Genomic DNA, 24397 nt, shown 5'->3' with positions numbered 1-24397 from the left:
CTGCCCACTTTTGAAGTCTGTCTAAATCTAGTTGCAGCCTCTCTCTCCCTTCAAGTATGTCCACCTCGCCCCACATCTTAGTGTCATCAGCAAACTTGGACAGCGTGTTTTCCTCCCTCTCGTCCAAGTGGCTGATGAAGGTGTTGAACAGTGTAGGCCCCAGGACCGAGCCTTGGGGGACCCCACTGTTCACATCCCACCAGGTCAAACACGACCCGTCCACCACCACTCTTTGGGTGCGCCCCATCAGCCTATTTTTGACCCATCCAACAGTGTAGGCATCAATGCCACAGTCACTCAGTTTATTAATGAGGATGGGGTGAGAGACAGTGTCAAAGGTCTTCTTAAAGTCCAGAAAGACTACGTCCACGGTGACACCATCATCCAAGGATTTAGTTACCTGGTCATAAAAGGCCATCAGGTTGGTCTGGCAGGATCTGCTTTGATGAACCCATGTTGATTTCCCCTGGGCATGATCTCTCCTGCTGGCCCCTCACAGATGTGCTCCTTGATAATTTTTTCAAGGATTTTCCCCAAGACCAATGTGAGGTTTATGGGCCTATAGTTTCCTGGGTCCTCCTTTCTCCCTTTCTTATAGATGGGGACCACATTAGCTAGTTTCCAATCTCTGGGCACCTAGCCCGTGGACCACAATCGCTTGTGAAGCCAGGCCAAGGGCACAGCAATGACCCCCACCAGCTCCCTCAACACCTGTGGGTGGAAGGCATCAGGGCTCGCAGATTTAAAAACATCCAGCCCTTCCAGAAGATCCTTAACTACTTCTCCACAGACCCAAGGCCTGGCAGTGCTATCCTCAAGATTGCCCCTACCTGTGGTGGGAGAGCTGTCCTGTTCCCTGTCCAAGAAAACAGAGGCAAAGAACTTGTTAAAGATTTTGGCTTTCTCATCTGGCATAGCCACAAGATTACCATTTGAGTCTAACAGGGGCCCTACATTGCCCGGTGCCTGCTTCTTACTCCCAATGTATTTGAAGGACTTTTTGTTGTCCTTAATCCTGGTCGCTAGCCTGAGCTCCACCCCCGCCTTGGCCTTCCTAATGGCCCTCCTACACTCACGGGCCAGGGAGGAGTATTCCTCCTTGGCGATAGCCCCTCTCTTCCAGCAAGTGTATGCCTCCCTTTTGGTCCTCAGGCATTCTTGAATGCCTTTGCTGAGCCATGGGGGTTTCAGAGCATTCTTACCCCCCTTCTTTCTCTCGGGGACTGTCACACTCTGAGCCTGGAGGATCGTTCCCTTAAGGTACGAGCATCCCGATTCCCATCTCCTCTACCTTTTGGGCCCTCAGTGCCTCCTCCACTGATCTCCTAAATTCACTGAAATTAGCTCTTCTGAAGTCAGGGGCTTTAGTCTTGGTATAAGCCCTCAACACCCTGAGCTGGGTGGTGAATTCCAGCAGGCGATGATCACTGGTACCCAGGTGGTCAAGCACCTGCAGTACCCTCACCAGTTCATCCCCAGTGGCCAAGACCAGGTCCAGAAAGGCATCTCCCCTAGTGGGGCTGTGCACCTCCTGGATAAGGTGGAGGTCTTGTATTTCAGCTAAGAACCTACGCAAGCAGTCAGACCTGGCTGACTGCTCCTCCCAGCAGATATCTGATAAGTTTAGGTCCCCCATGACAATGACATCCCTAGACCCAACTGCCTCCATAAGCTGTACTGAGAAATCCTGGTTCAACTCAACCCCTTGGCAGGGTGGTCTATAGTAGACACCCACCGTAAGATACTTGTTGCCTTGCCCCCCTTGAAGTTTGACCCATAGTGCCTCTGTCTGACCTTCCTCCTCCCCAAGGCTAATTCTTGACGATGTGAGTTGCTCTTTAACTCAAATTGCTCTTTGACATTCTTTTCTATCTTCTTTATCTTAAAATGGAAGCAGATACCATCCAGCAGGTAGAAAATCGGCCTGGTAGTGAAGAAACCTGGCTTTAAATCCTGGCTTAACCACTGGCCAAGTGTGAGATCTCAGGCAAGTTACTTCAGCTCCTTTTCCTAGCTGCAAAACTGGAATTATAGGGCATCTATACACATGCTCAGGGAGGGGGGCACTTTAATTAGAGCAGCTCCAAGAATCACTCCAATTAGCATCATGTATGTTCAGTGTTCTGCACTTTAAAATGGTGGCAGCAGCGCTTGTCAATTAATCGAGTCTACTCCAACATATGCTAATAAGCATGCATCAGAGGAGATGTTTGGCATGTGTATCGGTGCTCAATGATACTTAACCTCCTGAGTATGTGGCTAAAAATCACACACACATGTATAAAAATATATATTTTAAGATCTAAGTTGTAGTATTGATGGAAAGCTGGTTCTTGTGGAGTAACCTTCTACCCATTTACAAGGCTTAATTTCCCCTGCCCCCTAGGTCAACCAGTTAATGCAACTTTTTTTTTCCCTCCAAACAGTTCTGATTTTTAGGAGTAACTAGCTAAAATGGCATATAAATAGCCTAAGCAAGTGCTATATGAGAGTCACTGGCTATGGGCTAGGTTCTTCAGAATAGTGTACCTGATACACCCAATTACTGTGTGGTTATCCCAGACAACCTGTCAGTGGTACATGTTAACCAATTTATTATAATTACTTTATATGACAAAAACTTGCTGGTGGTACTTAAGGTTGTGTCATTTTAAATTGGTGGTGCGCAATCTGTCAGAGTTTGGGAACTGCTGCCGTCGGTCTTTGCCATGGCACAGGCAGGGTGTCCAGTTCCAAATCCAGTACATTCAGAAGGTGACAAAAATAACAAAAGTTGGCAACATTATAATTGTATGAGATCTTCATTAATGATGTGGACATTGGAGTCAGAAGCGGACTGGCCAAGTTCGCTGATGACACCAAACTTTGGGGCAAAGCATCCACACCAGAAGACAGGAGGGCGATCCAGGCTGACCTGGACAGGCTCAGCAAATGGGTGGACAAGAACCTGATGGTGTTTAACACTGAAAAATGCAAGGTTGTCCACCTTGGGAGGAAAAACCTGCAGCATCCTTATAGCCTCGGCCATGCTACACTGACTAGCACTACGGAAGAAAGAGACTTGGGGGTCATCATTGACCACAAGATGAACATGAGCCTGCAATGCGATGCTGCGGCTAGTAAAGCAACCAAAATGCTGGCTTGCATCCATAGATGCTTCTCAAGCAAATCCCGGGACGTCATTCTCCCCTTGTACTTGGCCTTGGTGAGGCCACAGGTGGAGTACTGCATCCAGTTTTGGGCTCCACAATTCAGAAAGGATGTGGAGAAGCTTGAGAGAGTCCAGAGAAGAGCCACCCGCATGATCAGAGGTCAGGGAAGCAGACCCTACGATGACAGGCTGAGAGCCCTGGGGCTCTTTAACTTGGAAAAGCGCAGGCTCAGGGGTGATCTGATGGCCACCTATAAGTTTATCAGGGGTGACCACCGGTATCTGGGGGAACGTTTGTTCACCAGAGCACCCCAAGGGATGACGAGGTCAAACAGTTTTAAACCACTGCAAGATCCTTTCAGGCTGGACATAAGGAAGAATTTCTTTACTGTCTGAGCCCCCAAGGTCTGGAACAGCCTGCCTTCGGAGGTGGTTCAAGCACCTACATTGAACACCTTCAAGAGTAAATTGGATACTTATTTTGCTGGGATCCTATGACCCCAGCTGACTTCCTACCCTTTGGGTGGGGGACTGGACTCGATGATCTTCCGAGGTCCCTTCCAGCCCTAATGTCTATGAAATCTATGAAATCCCTGCTCCCAGAGAGAGGTGATTAGGAAAGAGAGCTCAATAAGTGTTTAACTACATACACCAATACAGGCTAGGGACTGACTGGCTACATAGCAGCTCTGCAGAAAAGGACCTGGGGGCTACAGGGGACAATAAGCTGAATATGAGCCAACAGTCTGCCCTTTTTGCAAAAAGGCTAATGGCATACTGGGCTGCATTGGTAGAAATGTTGCCAGCAGATCAAGGGACGTGATTATTTCCTCCTATTCAGCACTGGTGAGGCCACATCTGGAGTACTATGTCCAGTTTTGGACCCCCCCACTACAGAAAGGATGTGGACAAATTGGAGACAGTCCAGCAGAGGGCAAGGAAAACAGTTTGGGGGCTGGGGGGGGCATGACTTCTGAGGAAAGGCTGATGGAACTGGGCGTATTTAGCCTGGAGAAGAGAAGACTGAGAGGGGATTTAACAGCGGCCTTCAACTACCTGAAGTGGGTTCCATAGAGAATGGAGCTAGACTGTTCTCAGTGGTGGCAGATGACAGAACAAGGAGCAGTGGTCCGAACTTGCAGCAAGGGAAGTTTAGGTTAGATATTAGGAAAAAACTCTCTTACTATTAGAGTAGTAAAACACTGGAACAATTTACACAGAGAGGTGGTAGAATCTCCATCCTTAAAGTTTTTAAGTTCTGGCTAGACAAAGCCTTGGTTGGGATGAACTAGTTGGGGATGGTCCTGCTTTGAGCAAGAGGTTGGACTGGATGACCTGCTGAAGTCCCTTCCAACCCTAATTTTCTATGATTCTATGAACTCTCAGGATTTTTAATTGAGACTTGTTTTAGTTTTTGAAGCATACCATATGACTTTTTAATTTTTTTTGGTTGGCAGTCTGGACTCACGATCATAGTGACTACGTGCTTTTTTGGTTAATAGTTATTCAAGTATTTTTGTACTTATGTACAAAATTTTTATATCGTCTTTCTCAGACACTCAGTAGTTTATCTTTGGCACATACTGCAAAACACTATCCCTGGTCCAAGAACCAAGGTTTTTTTTCACTAGTCAATATTAGTGCAGGAGTAGCCTTTTCCTGTTCATTCTTCAGCTGTGAGCCTTTCTTGCACCCAGAAACATTTAGATCTGCATATTTGGTTGAGCTAAACCATATTGGATTCGTTTCCTTTTGGCTGCTAATTCTCTAGCATATGACAAATCTTCTTTGATCCCCTAGCAATGCTTTGTATTTAAGGTTGGAACAGCTTTGGATGCACAAGGAATGAAATCTCTGTCCATTCTCAGACATTCTTTTCCACTCTTCTTTAGTGTGTGGGTTTCAGGTAGAACATGGTAGAAGACTATCAAATGATTATCAAATTTCACTCAAAGCAAGCAAGTCTTCTATGGGGTTTGAAGATGTTCTTCTAAGGTCTCCCTTCACTCTTTTTGGAGATGGTGATTGTTTAGCCTTCCACTTTTGTGAAGTGGAGGTGTGGTCAAAAACTTGTCAACTATAGAATTTTCTGACTGAGCCAGGAAGCAAAGTCAGTGTGTTGAGAGCTGCAGACCACACCTGTACACCCAGCACATCCAGAAAGGTTTCCAAGTGTGGCAGAAATGCCACTGTCGGTGCCCCTCTCCAGAGATCCGTCTCCACCAGCCTGAGAGACTGGTGTTGAATCCCTCAGGGCGGGGATCTCCCACCTTGTCTACATGACAAAAGCCTGGTGCCTGAATACTCTGGTCACCTGGGCAGGGTGGAAAAGCCCGGCCCTGCACGCGGGCCCAGGTAGCCAGGGATGCTTTGGTAGATTGGTTGGCTTGTGGCCAGTATTGGCAGCTTCGATTGGACCGGGCTGCTGAGGTCAGAGAGGGGATAAAAAAGGCCCAGGCCAGGAAGAAGGTAGCCATTAGCCATGTGGTCATCCAGGTGAATCTGAAACTGGCTCTCTCTTCATAACCACATGCTCCAAGAGTGACCTGCCTCCAGAGGAAACTCCAACCACCTCTGGACGATGCGTGTGAGTAAGCTACTCGAGATCCGATTAGAAATTTAGCTTACAGTAATTCAGATACGTGTTTAAACGGCTACCTCAGCCATTCTAGTTTGCTCTATAGGATTCCTCTGATCTTCCTCTGATATTGTTCTACCTTTTACCCTGTTTTCACCCTACCCCCTGTAATCAATAAAGTTGTCCTTTGTGACCGGTGTGGGAGACTTATTGAGGGGTGGGTCTAAATTATGCCGAGGAGGCCCCTTAGGTCCGTGGACTAAGGGAGACTTTCCTAATAAGCCCCTGACTTGGGAAAGTGCCCCAAGTGCCTGTATTGGGTCTAGTTCCCATTGGACGATCAGGCCTGCGTTCTCCAAGGTGCACAGAGCCAGAAGTGAGTCCAGAGCCTTGGATGGTGGCAGCGGAAACCCCAGGCTAGCGGGTGTGCTCCAGGGAAGGGGTTGGCCGGACGGGAGGCACCCCAGGGAGGCACTCGGAGCCTGGAAGGTGGTCGGGTGCAGGGAGGTGGGTGGCTCACGCAGGAGCGCCCCCTACTGGCTCGCCACACCAAGTTCTTTGGTGCTTTACCCAATGCCAGCTGAACTTGTTAATCGTCTCCCAAGGTTCAACAGTTGTTGGTCATAGCTGTGGTAATTTGGCATGAACAGCTCGTCTGCTTTTTAGCCAAATTCACTTATTTGAAACACTGCTGATGTGTGTTTTTGCTTCAGTATTTCCATTTGCAATTCTAGCTTCTCAATTGATCAAGAGTGTGGGTGTGTTGATGGAATGATTAGAGGAGAAATGACAGCCCTCATGTCATTGGGAGACCTTAGAAGAATGTTTAACTGTTTAACAGAATACACCCCCCCCAGCCCTTTAATTTCTAAAAACTCTCTTTTTAGTACAGAAACCAGAGAACTGTGCGCTCTTGCAGTATTTCAATTTTTATTTGTTGTCTATCTAAAGACAGAGGAGAAAAAAAGTGGGGGGAGGAGAAGTAAGAGTTACCATAGAAACCGGAACAAGTGCAAGAGCTTTTTATATGTAGTTCTATTGTTGTGCTAAGGTCTGTGTGTGGAAGAGGAAATAAAATGGAAAATCACTAAGTTTATTGGTAATGAAGACTCTAATGTAAATTAGCATGAAAAGCCAAAATGCAACCCTTAATTTAATGATCTGCCAGTGACAAGAGGGCTCTGGTTTTCCTCTTTTTGCTAGAGCAAATATTTCTTTGATTTAATGTCTCATCTCTGGTAGTTCTCCACTTATTATGTTGTAAGCACAATATAGTGTTGCAATGCCAGTAGTACCTGCCGGTTGTTCACATAAAAAAAGGCTGCAGAGAATGCAACTGGAACTATGAAAGACAACCTGCCAACAAATGCCTGGAGTCACCCTGAAGCCCACATTGTGTCAGAAGAGATCATGAAAAGTGGAAATAAAAGGCTGCTGACAGGAAGACACAACAGAACAGCAGGATATGGAGTAAAAAAAATGCAACTTTCTTGCCTGTCCATTTGCTTTTATGGTTAAGGGAAATTCACAGCTTCCCAGATACACTCACCAGTTTAGTGTAAGACAAAGCAGCTTGCAATGATATTTAAGATTTTACCTAATGCTTTAATTAGCACATGTACTCTCACCTAGAGCTCTGACATACTTGAAATTTTACATTCATTACAGTTAATGGACAAAAAGCAGTGAAATTCCTTACAGTAAACATTAACTGGCAGCCCCCAAGGATGTAGTCCAGGAAAGAGTAATCTCTGGTTATCTGAACGGAGAAAAAAAGAGAGAGAGACTTTTAAAGAAACATTTAGCTCCCTTCATCCCTCCCAAAAATCCTGGGAGGTTCATAAAAAAAAAAAAAGTTACAAATGCTTCCAGCAGCAGACAACATGCCTTCTGGTTTCCAAATCTCTTTGGGTCACAGAGCAAAGTGACAAATGTGGAGAAGTGCCTGGATTTCCCCTCAACAACCTTGAAGCATTTTTAATTAAACACATGCTGCATTGCTGAAGGGAGTTCAGGCATCAGTTGACAGCCACCATCTTGGCTGATACACCAAGGATCAAACTGGATAGATCTGGAAACACCATGAAATCAAAGAGTTCTCTGGCTGGTACTGTATCAGACCTATGTCCTTCACAGGTCAGACATGGAGGGCACTCTTATACGTGCCCACCAAGTGCCTACATCAGAAAGTGCCCTTGTCAGAAAGAAGGGTCAAGAGAGCCAGGAAAGCAAAAAAGCAGCAGAGCAGCTTTCCATTCCCATTACCTCAACAGCATGCCACAATCCTTGTCTAGAGGAACAAAAGAAGTAGTCAATTTGCATGGCCCATTTGGACACTGGCTTCTTGCTATAATTGCAAAATGTCCAAATTGTGATTTTTTTCACGGCAATGTGGCTCTGTGTCCATTAGGAATTGGACTTACTCCAGCGGCTTGTTTTAACATGTTGTCCAAGACCATTGCTTGGAAGCATCTAATGGGCCTGAAAGCATTTAGCCTGGTCTCTAGTTCCAGTGGTTTCTGAGGGAATGGAAGTCATCTTGAGGACTGTCCCATTTTCTTCTCCAGTATAGTCCTGGGTATTTTAGTCCTGGGTATGACTGTAAACTGCATCTGACTGGAGGGCCTCGTGGCAATGTGGTATGGTATGGCATGGCAGGATAATTCCTATAAAATACCACAATGTTGCAACCTCCAGAATAAGGCAAGTATAGGACACCTCAAAACCCTAACCCCACTGCCTTGTGGGTAACTCCTTTGTTGCTAAGGGACATCATCGTGACAGAAACAAATGCTCGCTGAGGCGTTAGGCAGTCAGCAGCAATTCTTATCTGTTGCTCTCTGGCAGAAGCTACAACCATCAAAGCACAGAATGTCTGGACTTGATCTGGCCTTTGCATTCTGTCTCAATGGTCTAAAAAGGGGGTGGTAGGTCTTGGGCAGCCTCCACTCCTCCAGATTCTTGCTTCTGTGTATGCATCAAAGATCTTGGAGTGATGGTCACAGGACTCCACACAAGAGGATTCATCAGGCACCTGACTAGTCCTCTCATATGTACACCATGATCCAGAGGATTGATGGTAGCCTAGAACACCATTTTAATAGTCAGCATCTCTCAAAAACAGCAGAAGTAAAAGATTTCAATTTTCTACAGGTTTGAAATCTGGAATCCCAGCCTGCCAGATGGTGAAGAAGGATTCCATCTACTTCTAGCACTGTGAGGCAGCAGATCCTGGAGTCATGCAGGAACTCAGATGTGTTCAAGGCAGAAAAGTGAAGAAGACAAACAGCAATTGGGAGTGTGTGACTGCTTGAATTCATTCCTCATGAGCCACTAAGGCTAGGGCCTTAGTGGATGTACACTTTTTAGCCAAGTTGCGAGATATACTGGACCTTAAAAAGTCCCTGGCTCCTCTGACCTGGCAATGAATGTTAGGTACTAAGCGAAAGTTATAGCTGGCAATACACTGAGATTAAAAGTGTTGTACCCTTAAACTACCATGGCAAGGGGCCAATGAAAGTGAAGTCATCCAGTTACCACAAACTTTCTAAGATGCTTCGAAAATCTTAGCAGATCTTTACACCTTTAACATAAGATGAGTACTTTGAAAGGAGTCCTGACCGTGTCCAATGCACTCTCTTTTAAATAAATATATTTAGTTCACTGAAACTGACGTTCTTAAAAATGAACTGCATGCTGGACCAAATAGGAGAAAAAATATTTTATGCTTGGACCTGGTAACAGGCCAAGTAAGACAGAAAGAGCTAGCAGTCCTTTTTAACTATGGGACACGGGAACAGATATGCACATCCTGTTATGTTTTTAGTACTGGGAGCTAACAGATGCACTTTGCCTTTCCTTTGAGTTAAGGGAATTCAGGCAAAAGGTCAGATGGGATGTTCATCTCAGTTTGTACAAAGAAGTGTGTTACTTAGGTTATCTGATGTAGAATATGCTGTAGTACTGGAGAATTATGTAGTTAGGATTGGTTTTGTACTTCAAAGTACTATTCTAATGAGGTATAAAATACACACATTTAGTTACTGGCTCCTACCCTGGGGGTCTTTAAGAAGAGGCTTGATGCCTACCTGACTGGGGTCACTTGAGCCCAGTTTTCCTCCTGCCCAGGCAGGGGATTGGACTCGAAGATCTACAAGGTCCCTTCCGACCCTACTTCTATGATTCTATGAAAACTGAGTCTGACAAGTCCCAGACGTACAACCTGAGAAGTGGAAGATCTTCTTGTACTCATCATGGCAGAGTGCTGGCTTTCTCCACTCAACTCTTATGAAGATGCAAGTATTGTGCGTTATCTGTAGCCTTCCAGAGTCTATTGAACACATTCTAAAATAATTCACAGCTGCCCCAGTAATTGCAGTCAAAGAGCTAACTGCCAGCCTCCACATCCCCTTCCTAACAGCCTGTTAATCATCTGTATTTGTGACAAGTCCAACAGTTTTAGACAGCTGTTAAAAAGAACAGAGACCTCTGGCTCAATCACAGGAAGGTTACTACCATAAAGCAGCAGGGAAGGACTGTTCTCACTTGCCACCAGGTACAGGAGACTATTGGGAGAAGACAGGACAGCAAGTACAGCCATATGCGTGTGTGACATCCTCCCTTAACCCATGGCCTCCATGCCCCCCAATTCTGTAGAATCACTGGTGCTCCAAAGATGCAGCATTACATGAGTAAGTCAGACACAGTGGACTTATCCCATTTATGTCTTGCTAGGGACACAAGTTTCTCTTCACTATTGAATTTGTATTCAGAGATCTGTGTGACAGCATTTACTTTCCTATTGGGATTTTGGTCTTGAACTTATCCAATAATATAAACCCCTGCCCCTCCAAAAAAAATAACTGTAAAAGAGGGATAAAAACATTTAAACTCACTTTGCAGGATTTCACAATAATACTACCAGAGTTCTTGTAGTTCTTTTTCTTCTTTTGCTTCTTGGGATTAATGCATTCTAGTTCTAGCTGTAACAAACAAGAAAGATAACAGCATGAAAGCAAAGTTCTCTGCAAGGGTTTGGACATCAACATAGCATAATTTAACAACCTGGGACTCAGATATGAAGATCTTTTACCTCTAGTACCTGTCAGCTACTTTCCCAACATAAGCCAGTTGATGGAATAAACAACATTCTTTTTCAAATGAATAAACGAAGAGCACTCACAAAGGAAGGGAAGCCTGATTTCCATTTTAGGATGAGAAAACTGATGGTGCAGAGCAGTTAATGGTTTGCTTTGCAAAGGTCAATGGTAGTAAAACCAAGGTCTCTTCCAAGCTACTAGTCATCTGGATCTATCCACTACAGGACATCCCAACATGGACCTATTATGGGGCTCTGGATCTCATGCCTGACTCAATTCTATGTACACACCATCCACTGTAACAAATACCTCTCCTAGCTCACCAGCTGAGCATGGGGTTTTTATTATTATTAATTCATTGTACTTGTCTGAACAGGGACCTATGATTCACCCACCATGATAGCTCAATTTAGGCACCTAAAGGAGTGGGCAGATTTTGAAAATAACTCAGCGCATCTGGCTTTGAAGACTTGGCCCTAGCTATGATACCTCAATAAGAGCTGAAGTTGCCCAACTCTGGGAACCAAGTCCCTGAAAATCCAGCCCAGTCATGCCCTGGTGTGCACAAGGTCATTTACCTGAAAAATCTTCTCAATATAGGGCAGGCCTGATCCCTGGGGCAAACAGACAGGCATGACACTGGATAAGGAGATTAGTGAGAGCTCTCCAGCAAGAAGACAGGGTCTGAACACAGCAGTGGTGACAAACAGGTGGCGTGGGAGTGCTGTCGTGTATACAGATAAAAGGAGGAGAGACAGGCATTCTGCTCACAGCTTTGGCTCCCAGGGTCTGAAAAGAGACTGCTGGGGCTATTTACAGCGGGCAGCTGTATTTAGAAGTGCTGGGTATTAGACAGAGATGAAAGTAGAAACAGATGAGTTTAGCAAATTTCAAGTGGTGGGAAGGCACAGGCTGATTACTCACTGGGTAAACAAATGTTTGTACTAGTTTTATTTTTAAACCATTATGGGGGAAAATCCCAGCTACCACCTTTCCGTGGAAAACATCCCACTCACTTATGCAGTAAAGGGTGTGCTATACACAGAAACTTTCGGAAAAGAGTAAGTTCTGAGCACCTAAAAGTGGTGGCCACTGTTGCACTTTTTGAAACAGGCAGAAAGTAGGGCAGGGTGGGACCTTAGGGCACTTACAAACGTGCCCAATGTCTGCTCTTAATTAATTGAGTCTGTTGGAGTGTGCTAATTAGCATGGTCCAAAAGCCTTGGTGTCTCGTGTATTCAGCTCATCAAACAAGCTCTAGTTAAAGAGCCCCTGCTACCATTTTGAAGAGCAGGGATGCTGAACACACAAGACACTGCCAGAGCTTTAATTAGAGTGGCTCTCAGGATCTGATCTAATTAAGGTCCCCGCCACCCACCCCAGAGCACGTGTAAAGACACCCTTAAAAACTAACTGGTTCAGAGAGGCATTTCACAAAGCAGGTTGCTGCTTACGACAGCATATGTCTGCGTGGACCAGTTAGTCTCTACAGTGCCACCCTGTTCTACCTTCTTCCTGACTTCAGGATAACATGGGTAATCACCTCTCTGTTTCTGGAACAGTAATCCTTACCAGTAGCATCATCATAGTCCCTAGAAGACAAGACCAGGACATCATTCTTCTAAGTGTTGTGTGTACATCTAAGGAAGTGCTATCCTTGCCCTAAGTACCCTACCACTGACATGGACAAAGGATAGGAGTCCTGTTGCCCAAACTGTACAGACAGAGTTCAGAGGCATGGAGAGATTAAGTGACTTGGCTCAAGCTCAGAGATGAGGCAAGAGCCGAACTGTGATCTCTTGAGGCCAAACCTTAATTATAAAACCATCCTTCACTGCTGCAGGATAATCGCCTACGCCAGTGTTTCCCAACCTTTTCCAAGGCACGCTTACATTAATAAAAAGTTTCTGCGGCACACCTGTTAAGGCATTTCCCATCCTCATACCTATTGTAGCTCATTGCCATGACAAAATTCTACAGCACACCTGTTCATTTCTGACCTGTTCACTTTTGTGCCATGGCATACAGGTTCAGAAACACTGACCTACACACCATCGAGGAAGACTTTAGAGATGCCCAAAGAAAGTGGCAGGTTAAAGTGAGGTGACTACTGTCATGGATCAATACCCCTTTTCAAGGAGAAGTTCTACCTCAGGACTCCCCAAGAAGCAGCCTTATTTTGGTCTCCCTCCTCCCTAGAACTTTTCTGTGAAACCCTGACATGGCTTCATAAAGGGCAAGCCTCTGGCTTTGAGACACTGTCTCTTCTCTGTCCTTGGCTTCCCTGCCCATTAATAGCACTACCACCTTGGAGAGCTTCTTTGATCAGCTCCTAGGAAGCGGGGTGGGGGGTAATGTTTTCTTCTTGAAAGGGGGGAGGGAGGGGGAGATCAGAGTGCTAATGTCCCAAACAGCACAGCAGACTGCCGAGCTCCAAACAGACTTTATTGTGCCACAGCAGTTCTCCTTGCCCTTCCTCAAACTGCACTCTGTCCTCCCTGAGACTACTACTTTCTCTACTCCATCCACCTTGGGGCTACCCTTTTCTCTCCCGAGCTTTCTCTTCAGGCACAGGAAGCCACACTCACAGCAAAACTGTTACAAAACTATAGAATTAACCCCAGGACTAACATTCACCCAATCAAATTAAATGTCAGAGTTGATCAAGGGAACAGTCTCTCCAGCCTAATGCCAGGCTCAGACTGTCATCTCCCCCTGGGCTGGAGAGGGCATCTAGATATCCTACTTGTGAAACTATTTACAGCAGCTATTTACATTAATACATGCTCACATTAAGCTCCCCCCAGATTGTTCCCCACCAGCACTGCAGGCTAGAACTCAGCCTACTTAGCCTCTTGCATCAAAGCCATAAAAAAGAGTCTGTTTCATGGAGAATGACTGACCAAAGAAGGGAAGGAGGGACAGAATAGGCCCACAGGGAAGGAAATGTTAACAGGCAATGTTCCAGACAGCTAGTAAATTACATTAAGCCACTTCCCATTGCATTTGGCTGCCTGTAGTTTGCAGCTCTCAGTTTTTATAAATAAAAATATATTTGACCAAGTATTCCAGGCATTTGTGTGTCCCAAAGTAGGTCAGGCACCAACGCATTCAATGGAAAAAACAATCCCGGGTAGGAAACAAGTTACTCAATAGTTTCTAGTTATTTTAACAAGGGATAATAATAAAAGCTGCTAGTGTAACTGGAGCACAGAGGAAAAGTCAGGAGATTCAGTTGTGCAAGAGACCTTAGTGTTTGAAAGAAAGGGCACTGAATTACAGCGGGCAGGCTTAGTCATAAAAACCCTCTGGAAGTTAACAAAGAGTCATGGTGAGTTTCCTCCACACTGTGCTAGGGACAATTTAGCTCTTTGTGGAAGTTCATTTGTCTTACGGCACAATGTACGTTGCCAGGTGCTCCCATGAACAGTACCAATTAGGGCTACACTATCCCAACCAGCGAGGGCCTAAGTCCTCCCTCTGGAACACTGACACTTGGGGGGGGGGGGGGTGCTATAGGAAAAACCAACACTAAAAGAACCAGCCCATGTGCTCTCAAGGGATTACAAGCTTATTGTGTGCCAGGGACCATGTATGTCTTCCTGCAACTGTGCATACACAGCCCCTCACACATCAAAGTCCCAAGCTACCAGGGAATACTATAACCCAAGCATCAACATTAACCCACCACTCTGATCACAAAAGCAGCCTCTACTTGATGATCTGCACACACAGCTGATCTGCCAGGCCACTTTAGGGAGCTATTGTACAAAAAGGAAAAAGGAAGGAGACAGCATCCTACTTTAGGGGCTGCCTCTCAAACTGAACTCAACCTGCCAGGTTCTCAAACAAATGGCAACTCATGCAGCTACTTCACAGGAGCTTCTAGGACAGGGGTCGGCAACCCCTGGTACGAGCATGACATGCGAGGGCATTTTGCTCGGCATGCCACAGGCAGCCCCGGCTCTGGGTAGCTGCTGCCAGCCGGGAACCCAGGCTGCTCCTAGCAGGGCTTGCAGTGTCCCAGCTGCCTGTTGGGAATAGCCCAGGCTCCCGGGTGGCAGCAGCTACCCAGAGCCAGGGCCAGCTGCAGCCAGGAGGCTCCAAACAGCTGTGCTGGGCTCTGGCATCAGCTCTGTACTGGTACATGCACCCAGGCCTCGGAGCAGGTGGTGGGACGGGCCTGAGGCAGTGCAGCTCCGGTCTCTCTCCCGCTCCTGGCACAGAGGTGATAGCAGGGTTCCGGAGCCCGGCGCAGCTGTTTGTAGCCTGCCTGGGCTCTGGGCAGCTGCAGCAAGCAGCAGGAAGGCTGCAAACAGCTGCCCTGGGCTCCACAGCCTTGGCATCAGCTCCATGCTGGCAGCAACTGCATGGGCACGTCAGGGCAGGCTGCGCTGCCCCGCTGTCACTTCAAGGTGCGCACACAGTCACTGCCAGCATGGCACTGATGCCGGAGCTGTGGAGCCTGGCGTAGCTGCTTGCAGCCTGCCCACTGCTTGCTGAAGCTACCCAGAGCCCGGGCTGGCTACAAACAGCTGCACCAGGCTCCAGAACCCTGCTAATCACCTCTGTGCCAGAAGCGGGGGAGAGACCGGAGTTGTGCTGCCTCAGGCCCTTCCCACCACCCGCTCCGAGGAGCGGGTGCACATACCAGTACAGAGCTGATGCTGGAGCCCGGGACAGCTGTTTGGAGTCTCCTGGCTGTAGCTAGTCCTGGCTCTGGGTAGCTGCTGCCAGCCAGGAGCCTGAGCTGCTCCCAGCAGGCAGCTGGGATGCTGCAAGCCCTGCTGGGAGCAGCCCAGGCTCCAGCAGCTACCCACAGCCAGGGTAGCTGCTGACAGCCACAGAGCCCAGGCTGGGGGGCAGGGGCTTTGGGTGGGGGGCAAGGGGCAGTAGGGCTGGGAGGCAAGGGGCACAAGCAGGGCATCCTGCCATGTACCCCTTGCCCTCATTTTGTTTTTCTGGTATGCCGACACTCTGGCACCTTCCAAGGTAGGCATTGTGGTGTTTTTCAGCACTCTGGCCAAAAAATGTTGCCTACCCCTGTTCTAGGACTTAGCAGAAATACTAGTAGCATTTTCCTGTTAGCAGGGAAAGGAGGTTTATAGTTACAAGTCACGCATTTGAATGCAGCAAAGCACTCTGAAGGGTTGATGCTAGTACAAGGTACAAGCATCGATTCTTTCTAGTCCTCTCAGGTAATTCCCTACGGGGTTGAAGGGGGAGGAGGAACACAATCTTTATGGACATAGTCACAAAGAGAAATGCACAGCAACAAACAGACAGCGCTAAGGGGAAGTCAAGCTTAATGTCGTTCTGAGCATTCACCTCTAGATCTCAAAACAAGATGGGGCCAGCACTGGGTTTTAGAAGGGAGAAGAGTGACAGAATGGGCTCTGATTCAGAGTCCTGGACTGGAAGGATGAGTGGCATTTGAAAGGAAAGATAAAACTAAAGAAATGAGTCAGACATCAAGAGAAAAGAGGATGAAACAGAAGAGGTGGAACAGGAAGGAATGTTCAGGGCAACAACTTGTTTTAAGGGTAAAACAGCAGAACAGGCCACTCAAGTCATCGAGTCCAGCTTCCTAGGATCACAGGCCTTAGAAACATTCACAGAAATGTTTGCTTTGGCCTCTGCCACATGCCACAACCCTAAAGCATCTCCTAGTATTCTGTGGGAGACCACAGCCCAACTGTTGGGATGGCTACATCTGTGCCTCACTTTCTTCATCTATAAAACAAAGAAAGGAGGCTTGATTCATGTCTACATGGATCTTGGATGGAAACAAGTTCTCAAAACATGAGGATGCCTAGAAGGACCCAACATTTGCCCCCTCTGTATTGTGGGTGAGATCTTTAAGAAAGGAGAGAAACTGAAACTTTCCTTCCTCACTCTAGACCTTGTGAGCTGGTTTGTACATCAGAAGCATGACCCCCAAGCCCACTGGACTCAACTGCCAGTCTTTCCATTTGCTTTAACAGGCTTTGGATTCAGCCTTAGGTGCTTCTGTCCACACCTGCAGAAGCCTTTGCCCGGACCGCAGCCTGCACAGCCACAGCACTGTGTTCAGTGTTTACATAGCCACCATCAGCAGAGCACAGAGATCAGGGGACCAGGGACAATATCCAGTCACGGCATTCTGGCCAACAGGGTGAACAAGGCAAGCCACCCCCTCCTGAACATCCCTAATACAGGTCTTCTCTCTTCCCTATGCCAATAGCACTCCTAGGGGCACCGGGAACATGTGGGCCAAATGGTTAAAGATCAACAAGCCACACCAGGGGAAGCAACAAGGATCGGTCACTTCCCATAATGCCTAGTACAGTCCCACACACAGTGCCTGTCGAGGTATTTACACACAAAAGCTTCGCCACTCCCCAGGCCTGGGAAAAGGAGGCACCAGTTACATATCAGGGTGAACATGGCTACAGTTTACAACCAGTTCATTAACATGCCTCTGGGATGGAGTCAGGGAAGAAAGGTGGTTTACCGGGGGGGGGGGGGGGGGGGGGGGGCGGAGAATAGGGGGGCGTCAGGAAGACCTAGCTTCAGTTACCTTTTCCACAGATTTCCTGCCTGACCTTGGGCAAGTCACTTAGTTTGTCTGTCTGTCTCTCTTTGTCCCTCAGTTCTCCCACCTGGACAAACGGCTTCCATCTCCTCACCCTTTGTTTTGTCCAGGGGTTGGCAAGCTATGGCCCACAAAGTATCCAGACTTGACCTGCGGGGGGGGGGGAAGAGGGGGAGGTGAAATGCAGCAGTGGGGGATTCAGAGAAGGTACCCTCAAGGTCATTCTGCCTGATGCATGCCATTTGTCCCAATGCATTCCTGTGCTGTGCTCCACTTCTCATCCACACAGCCTCTGCTGACATTAAGCTCTACCTACTCTTTTCTCTCACTGTCAGATTTGCACCTCAGCATGACTGTTAGTTATGGGAATCTGTAGCACTTGGTGGCAACAGTGGGGGCAACTCAGAAGCAAACAGGGAGTACTGGGGCAGCAGCAGAAGACAGGAAGGCTGTGGCAGTAACCAGGTTGCAAGCCGCAGCCTGCCATTTATAAAGGCTGCCAACCTCTGGTCTTGTCCATTTACACTGCAAGCTCTCTGGGGCAGTCACAGTCTCTGACTACATGCATGTACAGTTGCCTTCTTTGGTTTCTAGACACAGCTGCAATAAAAATAAAGAACACCACAAAAGCCACTGAAGGGATTGTACTTTGTAACAGACCTTTACTGCCTTGACCCATAACAGCATAAGAAGAGATTTTACACAGTCCACTAGCTCAACTTTTTATCCGGACAGTTCCACAACTAAAAAAAAAGACCCCCACCCCCACCCCAAACGTTTATGGGGCTAGCATGACATCTCAGTGTCAGGTTGCAACAAACTGGAAGAGCAAAACAGAGTCCCATCAGAATATCACTGTTCGAGCACATGTGTCCATGGAGACACAAGAGCAGTGGGACTCCTCTGAATCACAGAGCACATTCAACAGCAACAGACTTCGAAAGGAGGACAGGAGAAGGTTAGAGAAGCAGCTGACTATACTGGCTGATATTTTCAGTACTCATGATTCTGGGTGCCTAAGTTTTGGGGTTTTCAACTTCACACTTCTTAAAAGATCTTTATTCAAAAAGGATAGTCCAGCATTCAGACTCAAGCTTTAAGGAATCTCAGAGTGGGCACCCTGAAAGTCAGTCACCCATGGAAAGAGCCATTCCTGAAAATAGCAGCCACAGGAAGTAATTTGTCCTTTATTTCTCCTTCCTCTTTTTTCTTCTAGAAGTCAAATATCACATTTCGGTACTTACTGGAAAGGCATCTTGGGCTTCACACATCTTCCCTACCGAGGTCTGGAACTCCCCAATGAAGTCATGTCCCCCATCACTATCATAGTCATAGCACATGACCTAGGGAAGAGAAAAGGAAGGGGGCATTCTTACACATCACGCATAGGCCACTACAGCTAGTGGTTAGAAAGGCCACATTTATATTTTGTTCAGCTTTCATTTAGCCAAGGGAAACCTTCCAGGTGCATCCCATTTTTTTGGCATTCCTTGCCAGTGCTTCCTGAAGGTCAAACCACAGCCAACTGTCCTTTATGCAATGAGGGTCAAGCAAAATTCTTTGAAACAGATCAACATCACTCTATACAGTGACTGCAAAAGCAGGGGTCTCTAGAGGGATGTTCACTGCTCTCTCCTCTGGGCTCTCTCAATATTAATAAATCTCCTACTCTTGGAAGTAACAGAGAGCACTGGCAATGGCTTTAATCAGCAGCATCCCATCTAACTCGTAACACACTGAGGTGAGATGGTGGCTAACTCTACCAGCCACCTGTCTGCCTCATGTGCCTACTGTTGCTATCACCATTGGCAACAGCAGGAAAGTTGAAGGCAGCTGCTAACACAATGGGGAGCACTGGGCTCAGGAATGATAGACCTTTGATCTCCTGAGTGAAAGTACTATGCTTAGGGAGATTTTTTCTTTTTAGTTAGTTTGTCTTAATATTTTTTCTGTGAATCAACTGGAGAGGGTATTTGCTTTCAAACACTGCTTACCCTAATGGAAAAGGCCATATTTATTGTAGTCAGGGCCAGCAGCATCACCACTTGAAAAGGAAGGTGCCAGGCCATCTTAAGACCCTGGGTTCAGTAGCAATAAGCTTTGCCAGACTACCCAGCTGGCTGAAAATTTTCACATCCAGCTGAGGCCAGACTTCTTGGGAAGTGCTTAACCGCAACCATTATGCCATTTTGGTGAACAAGACACGGACAGAAGAGACTGTCTCTGAAAACGCTCCTGTCCATGCCTGGAATGGTACCCACAATTCCTGGGTCTCATCAGTCCTCTTCTGTTAGCAAATATCTGTGAAACCTACCAGCAGCATGTGTCATTCCTCTCTAATGCGAATGCCCAGAGGACAACAACATCTTACTGCTGTTACTCCATTAGTTCTAACTGGAGAGGGAGTGGGGTGTCTCTGGAGTGGATCTAAAGGTTCTAACTTGACTGATGACCTATGCGGATGTCAATATGATGCTATATAATGGAACTTCTCTGAAGTTCTTTATATTTTCCAGATAAGATGTGTTCAGCAGCTGCAGGCAGCTGCTTTGGCAGTGAGAACAAAAAGGGACTGGTCCCAACTAGCACAGGTTTGAGACTTGAGAGCTGCATCTCAGTTGTCTTGGCTCTGTGTTGGTTTCAGCCTCTTCCCCTCAACAGTCAGAATCTATTTTCCATGCTGCAACAAGAATTCAGAGCAACAAAACGAAGGTTGAAGCAATGCCATTTTTAATGCAGTCACCTTTATCAGCTTCTCTATATCTCCATCACACAGTGACACTAAAGGCAGAGTGAACGGCTTCCACACTGGATCCAACGTGTATTTAATCACCTGCAGAGCAGAAAATGGTTACATTAGGAGAACATGAGCAGTAAGTGCCAAACAATGCGAAAGCTAAAGCCTTGTTTCAAATAGATGCACAGGCCCAGAATCTGAGGTGGTCTGGGCTGGCATAGTTCTACTGAAAATTAGCAGAGCTTCATCAGTCTATATCAGCTGAGGATTTGAACCATCAAGAACATGCAACTGTGGGACTTCAGACCAGAGAGCAGGCATAAGGACCTCAAATAAATCTCACTCATGTATAATTTTCATTGCTCCAGCCACAGTAAGTACAATTGGCTTAGTTCATCATTTTTATTTAGGTGACTTAATCAGCTTGACATTTACTGAGTGAATCTGATTCTTTGGTACAAATCCAGTGCATCAAGCAAATGCAAACAGTTTCTAGGTACAGTTCATATGTGCACAGACACATGCTTATAGACAGAGGGGTGCCTGTTTATATCTGAGAATTTGGGTAGCTTTAAATGTGAATCCTGGAGTTCAAAGGTGAGCAGCAGAAGACCGGTTGCAGGAGGGAAACCGGTTGCCTTTCAAGCTATTAATCATCATTGAGCAGCAAAGATGGTACCAAATATAGATCTATTTTTAAAGCAGGATAAAAAGGAAAAAAGGAAGTCAGATCAAAATGGCAACGCCAAAGGCAACCAGACAGTGATTCTAATGTATATATCCTTGTTCAAGAGTATGCTATGAGCTTTAGCAAAATCTTGAGCTAAAGTTCTGTGTGAGATGCCCTTCAATACTTCCTTCTCTCCTGGCTCTGCAGAGCTCCTTCTCTGAGCCTAGCAGGAACCAATCTGAGGCACCATCCCAGGAGCCAGACTTATACAGTTTTCCTCTTCTGGTCACCTGGTTCTCTCAGCAGACTACAGATGTTTTCCAATGGCCTCATCAGCGGTGCCCTTGATTCTGTTACAATCATTACATAATTAGCTGCCTGTTGTTTACCATATAGGGTTCTGTGGCTTTCTAGTTCTGCTGCCTAGCCCCATTTTCAGTAAGAGGGGTTGGGACCCCTGTTAGATATGGGCACTACAGACAGTCTCTTGCTGGAGAACAGAGGAAAAAATCATTTTAAAATAACATTTGTTAAAGAATCTGTAAACACCTCCTACAGTGGGCTGGGAAGATCAGTAAAAGGGATCGACTCACACAAGCTGAAGATGCAAACTGCATGGTATCCATATGTTGCCAGACACTAAGGGCTCTGACAGACGTGCAGGCCCCCCCTCTATCTCATGGAGCTTTACACAGAAAGAGAGGGGCCAGGGTAAGGGAAATTGAGCTCCACTTTGGAGCCAATCACCTGCCTGCAGCCTCTCCCCCCACCACCCCTCCAGCTCCAATGCCTTCTGCAGGAAAGGAGGGGGGAAAATAGAAGGAATGTGCTGCAGGCTGGGGTTTGCCCAGCCAGAGCTGGAGGGTAGCCACAAGAAGGGTGGGCTCCAATCCAACAGCACCACCCCCTGCGCAGCTCCAGCCAGGTAAACCCCAGCCTGCAGCATACTCCCCATCCCTTCTCCCCCCTCTCTTCCTGTAGACATTACCTGGGGTGGGGTGGACTGCCCAGCCCTGATCACAGGACAGACTGACCCTAGGAAACAGAAGTTCCCTAAGGTGCTCCAAAAGTGGAGTGCCTTCATCTGATCTCTCATCAGTCATGTAATTGGCCACTTTTAAGAGCACTCTGCAGCTGTGCATGTGTGTCACGGCACAGCTGCAGAGCACTTTCAGGAGGCTGACCGTGCAACAAATGTAATTTCTGTCTGTGCCCCAAGTCCTTGGGGTGGGTATCTTTAATAGGATCCATGCTCATTTCATTATATATCATCCAGCTGAAGGTTCACACATTATTTTGAAGCCCTAACGAGATCATTATCTTTCCTCACCAGACATCTCTGTTACTGTACGATAAATAGTGGCCTCTGACTAATAGCCAGTTATAGTCACATGCCAAACCCACAGCTCATAGGAGCTAGCAATCACTTTATTGTGGGTACCACAATGTCTGGATACTCTTCCCATTCAGGAGTCATTTGAGCAATTTATTTTTCAGGGCTAGGAAATAAGAAGTTATTTAAGCTTCTCGAAGTTAAGAGAAATCCCCTCTCCCTATCCCCCAATTCCCCATCATTTAAAGAAATTTTAAAAAATTCCCCATCTGCATATTTTATCTGGAGTTATATTTTCCAGGAACACCCACAGCAGATCATGAATCAACACTGTCAGGCAGCCAACAGCAAATCAAACAGAACAAACTAAAAGCAAATAGGAATGTGCTAAAGTCAGTTTTTGGTCAAAACAGACAGTCCTGGGGATTGAAATGCTTTTATACATAAAAGAAATATAAAATCAATGGCCCAACTGGTCAGAGGAATCAGCTGGATTATTTTACCCTTTAGTTTTAAGGCTGTGGCCAAAATTTTCAAAAGTGGCATTGGATTTCACATACCTGACTGGACACGTTTGTCAGAAGCACTGAGAACCTACACCACCAGAGGAAGTCTTTGGGACAAGAATGTGTTTAAACATTTGGCCGAGTCAGGACCTAATTGCTCATCTGAACATAAGGAAAGAAAACCAAGTAAGTGATGCCACCTGAAAGGACTAACCTGGAACAATAGGATCCTTAATTAAACCTCAGAAGTGGAGCTATGTGATACTCACTGCTGCCTGATGCTCTTCTTTTCAGGGCTATTGTTACACTGAAACCATGGTTTAACCATCACACTTCCCCATCCTTGCTAACTGGCTAGGGCTGTGTGCAAACAGAAGCTATTTCCTTTTAAATAAGCTTTGAAAGGGGTGGGGGTTGAAGGGAGCCTGACTTTGAAAAGATATTGGTATGTTTCTTCTCCTCTCCCAAAGTCTAGCAACAACCATGCTGAACAGCAAAGCTGAGAAGAGAGTCCAGAGCACCTCTACAAACATCCTTATAGTCATTTGCCAGAGATGACAACCCAGTTCAGCACCACTGTGGCTTACAGGTGCACCCATGCTAAGAAAACATGCCTCACTACCAGTCAGAGCTTTCATCTGCTACCTTCTTATCACATTCCAGACTCAAAGAGAGTGAGACAGTTAGCTACTCAGCTTGCTTTGAATCATTCAACACAGAAAGGGCTAATGTGCTTCTCCCACAGCCTCTCTGCTGTTTGCTCTTTGCATGGAAAGACAACAAAACAACCCTTCACTTCATCTGAGCCAGGAAAGCTAAACTAAACCTGTAAGCCAATGCATAAGAGCTGGCGTAAAATCAAGGTAGCTCCCATGAATTCTTTCAAACTATGTCAATTAATACAAGCAGAGGATTAAGCCTCAAACATTTCACATTCATAGTGCTTTATAACTGGATATCAACAGCTGTACAAACAACCTTGCAATAAAGCTGTAAAACAGAAAGCCTGATCCTCATTTATAGCTATGGAAATTGTGGTACCCAGAAAGGAAGCACACTGCATTGCCCAAGGTCACTAACTTTTTCTGTGACCAAGTGCAATACAAACCAGAAATCTAGTGAACTCCTTAGTCCAGTGCTCTTCTCTAGTAGCTCTGAACCACCAGAGAGGTGGATTCTCCACTCTTGAAGATTTTTAAGACCTGGCTAGACAAAGCCTTGGCTGGGGTGATCTAGTTGGAGATGGTCCTTGAGCAGGGGGTTGGACTAGATGACTTCCTGAGCTCCCTTCCAATCCTCATTTTCCCTAATACTATGATTTGTTGCTTCTAAAAACTTAGCGTGACCATATTTCTAGAGTGTCAAAAAGGGACACTCTGCTCCCTCCTCACTGTCCGCTATGCTCAGCCATCTCCAACATCCAGTCTCAGTTAGGGCTTGGGAGGAGTTTGGGAGGGATGCAACAGTACCATTTTCACCAAGACAGTCCCATTTTAAGCAAGTGTCCTGCACTTCCCCCGAAAAAAGAACAAAAGCATTAATCTAACCAATCTAATAGAATGCCTGGGGCAGGTGTTTGGAACAGAGCTGTCCTAGTGAAAACAGGATGTATGGCCACCCCACACAAAAATTCCAAGATGATCTCCTCTCTAATCAGGGCTCCTCACCCTCCTGCATCCAAATTGTTGGCCAAGGTCTCAGTTGGAGGAAGTTAAATATTAAGGTCCCAAGGCATTCCCTCCTCAGATT

At 46.4% G+C, this 24397-nt stretch overlaps 1 protein-coding gene across 2 annotated transcripts in view; it reads right to left on the bottom strand.

Moving 5' to 3' along the window:
* The window catches only part of CPNE2 (copine 2), a 209703-nt gene that overhangs the window by 60987 nt on the left and 124319 nt on the right, over positions 1 to 24397 (bottom strand). For both annotated transcript variants that reach the window (XM_006267367.4, XM_019497720.2), the window contains exons 7-10: positions 20146 to 20235; positions 18647 to 18745; positions 10625 to 10711; positions 7429 to 7488 (exon numbers count right to left, since the gene is read on the bottom strand). In XM_006267367.4, coding sequence (XP_006267429.1) covers positions 7429 to 7488; positions 10625 to 10711; positions 18647 to 18745; positions 20146 to 20235 — 336 coding nt within the window. The remainder of the gene's footprint in view (positions 1 to 7428; positions 7489 to 10624; positions 10712 to 18646; positions 18746 to 20145; positions 20236 to 24397) is intronic.

This window comes from Alligator mississippiensis, chromosome 10 (genome assembly GCF_030867095.1).
Source record: "Alligator mississippiensis isolate rAllMis1 chromosome 10, rAllMis1, whole genome shotgun sequence".
Lineage (NCBI taxonomy): Eukaryota > Metazoa > Chordata > Crocodylia > Alligatoridae > Alligator > Alligator mississippiensis.
Note: the sequence above shows the minus strand (reverse complement) of the source record. Positions and strands in the feature narration are given on the sequence as shown.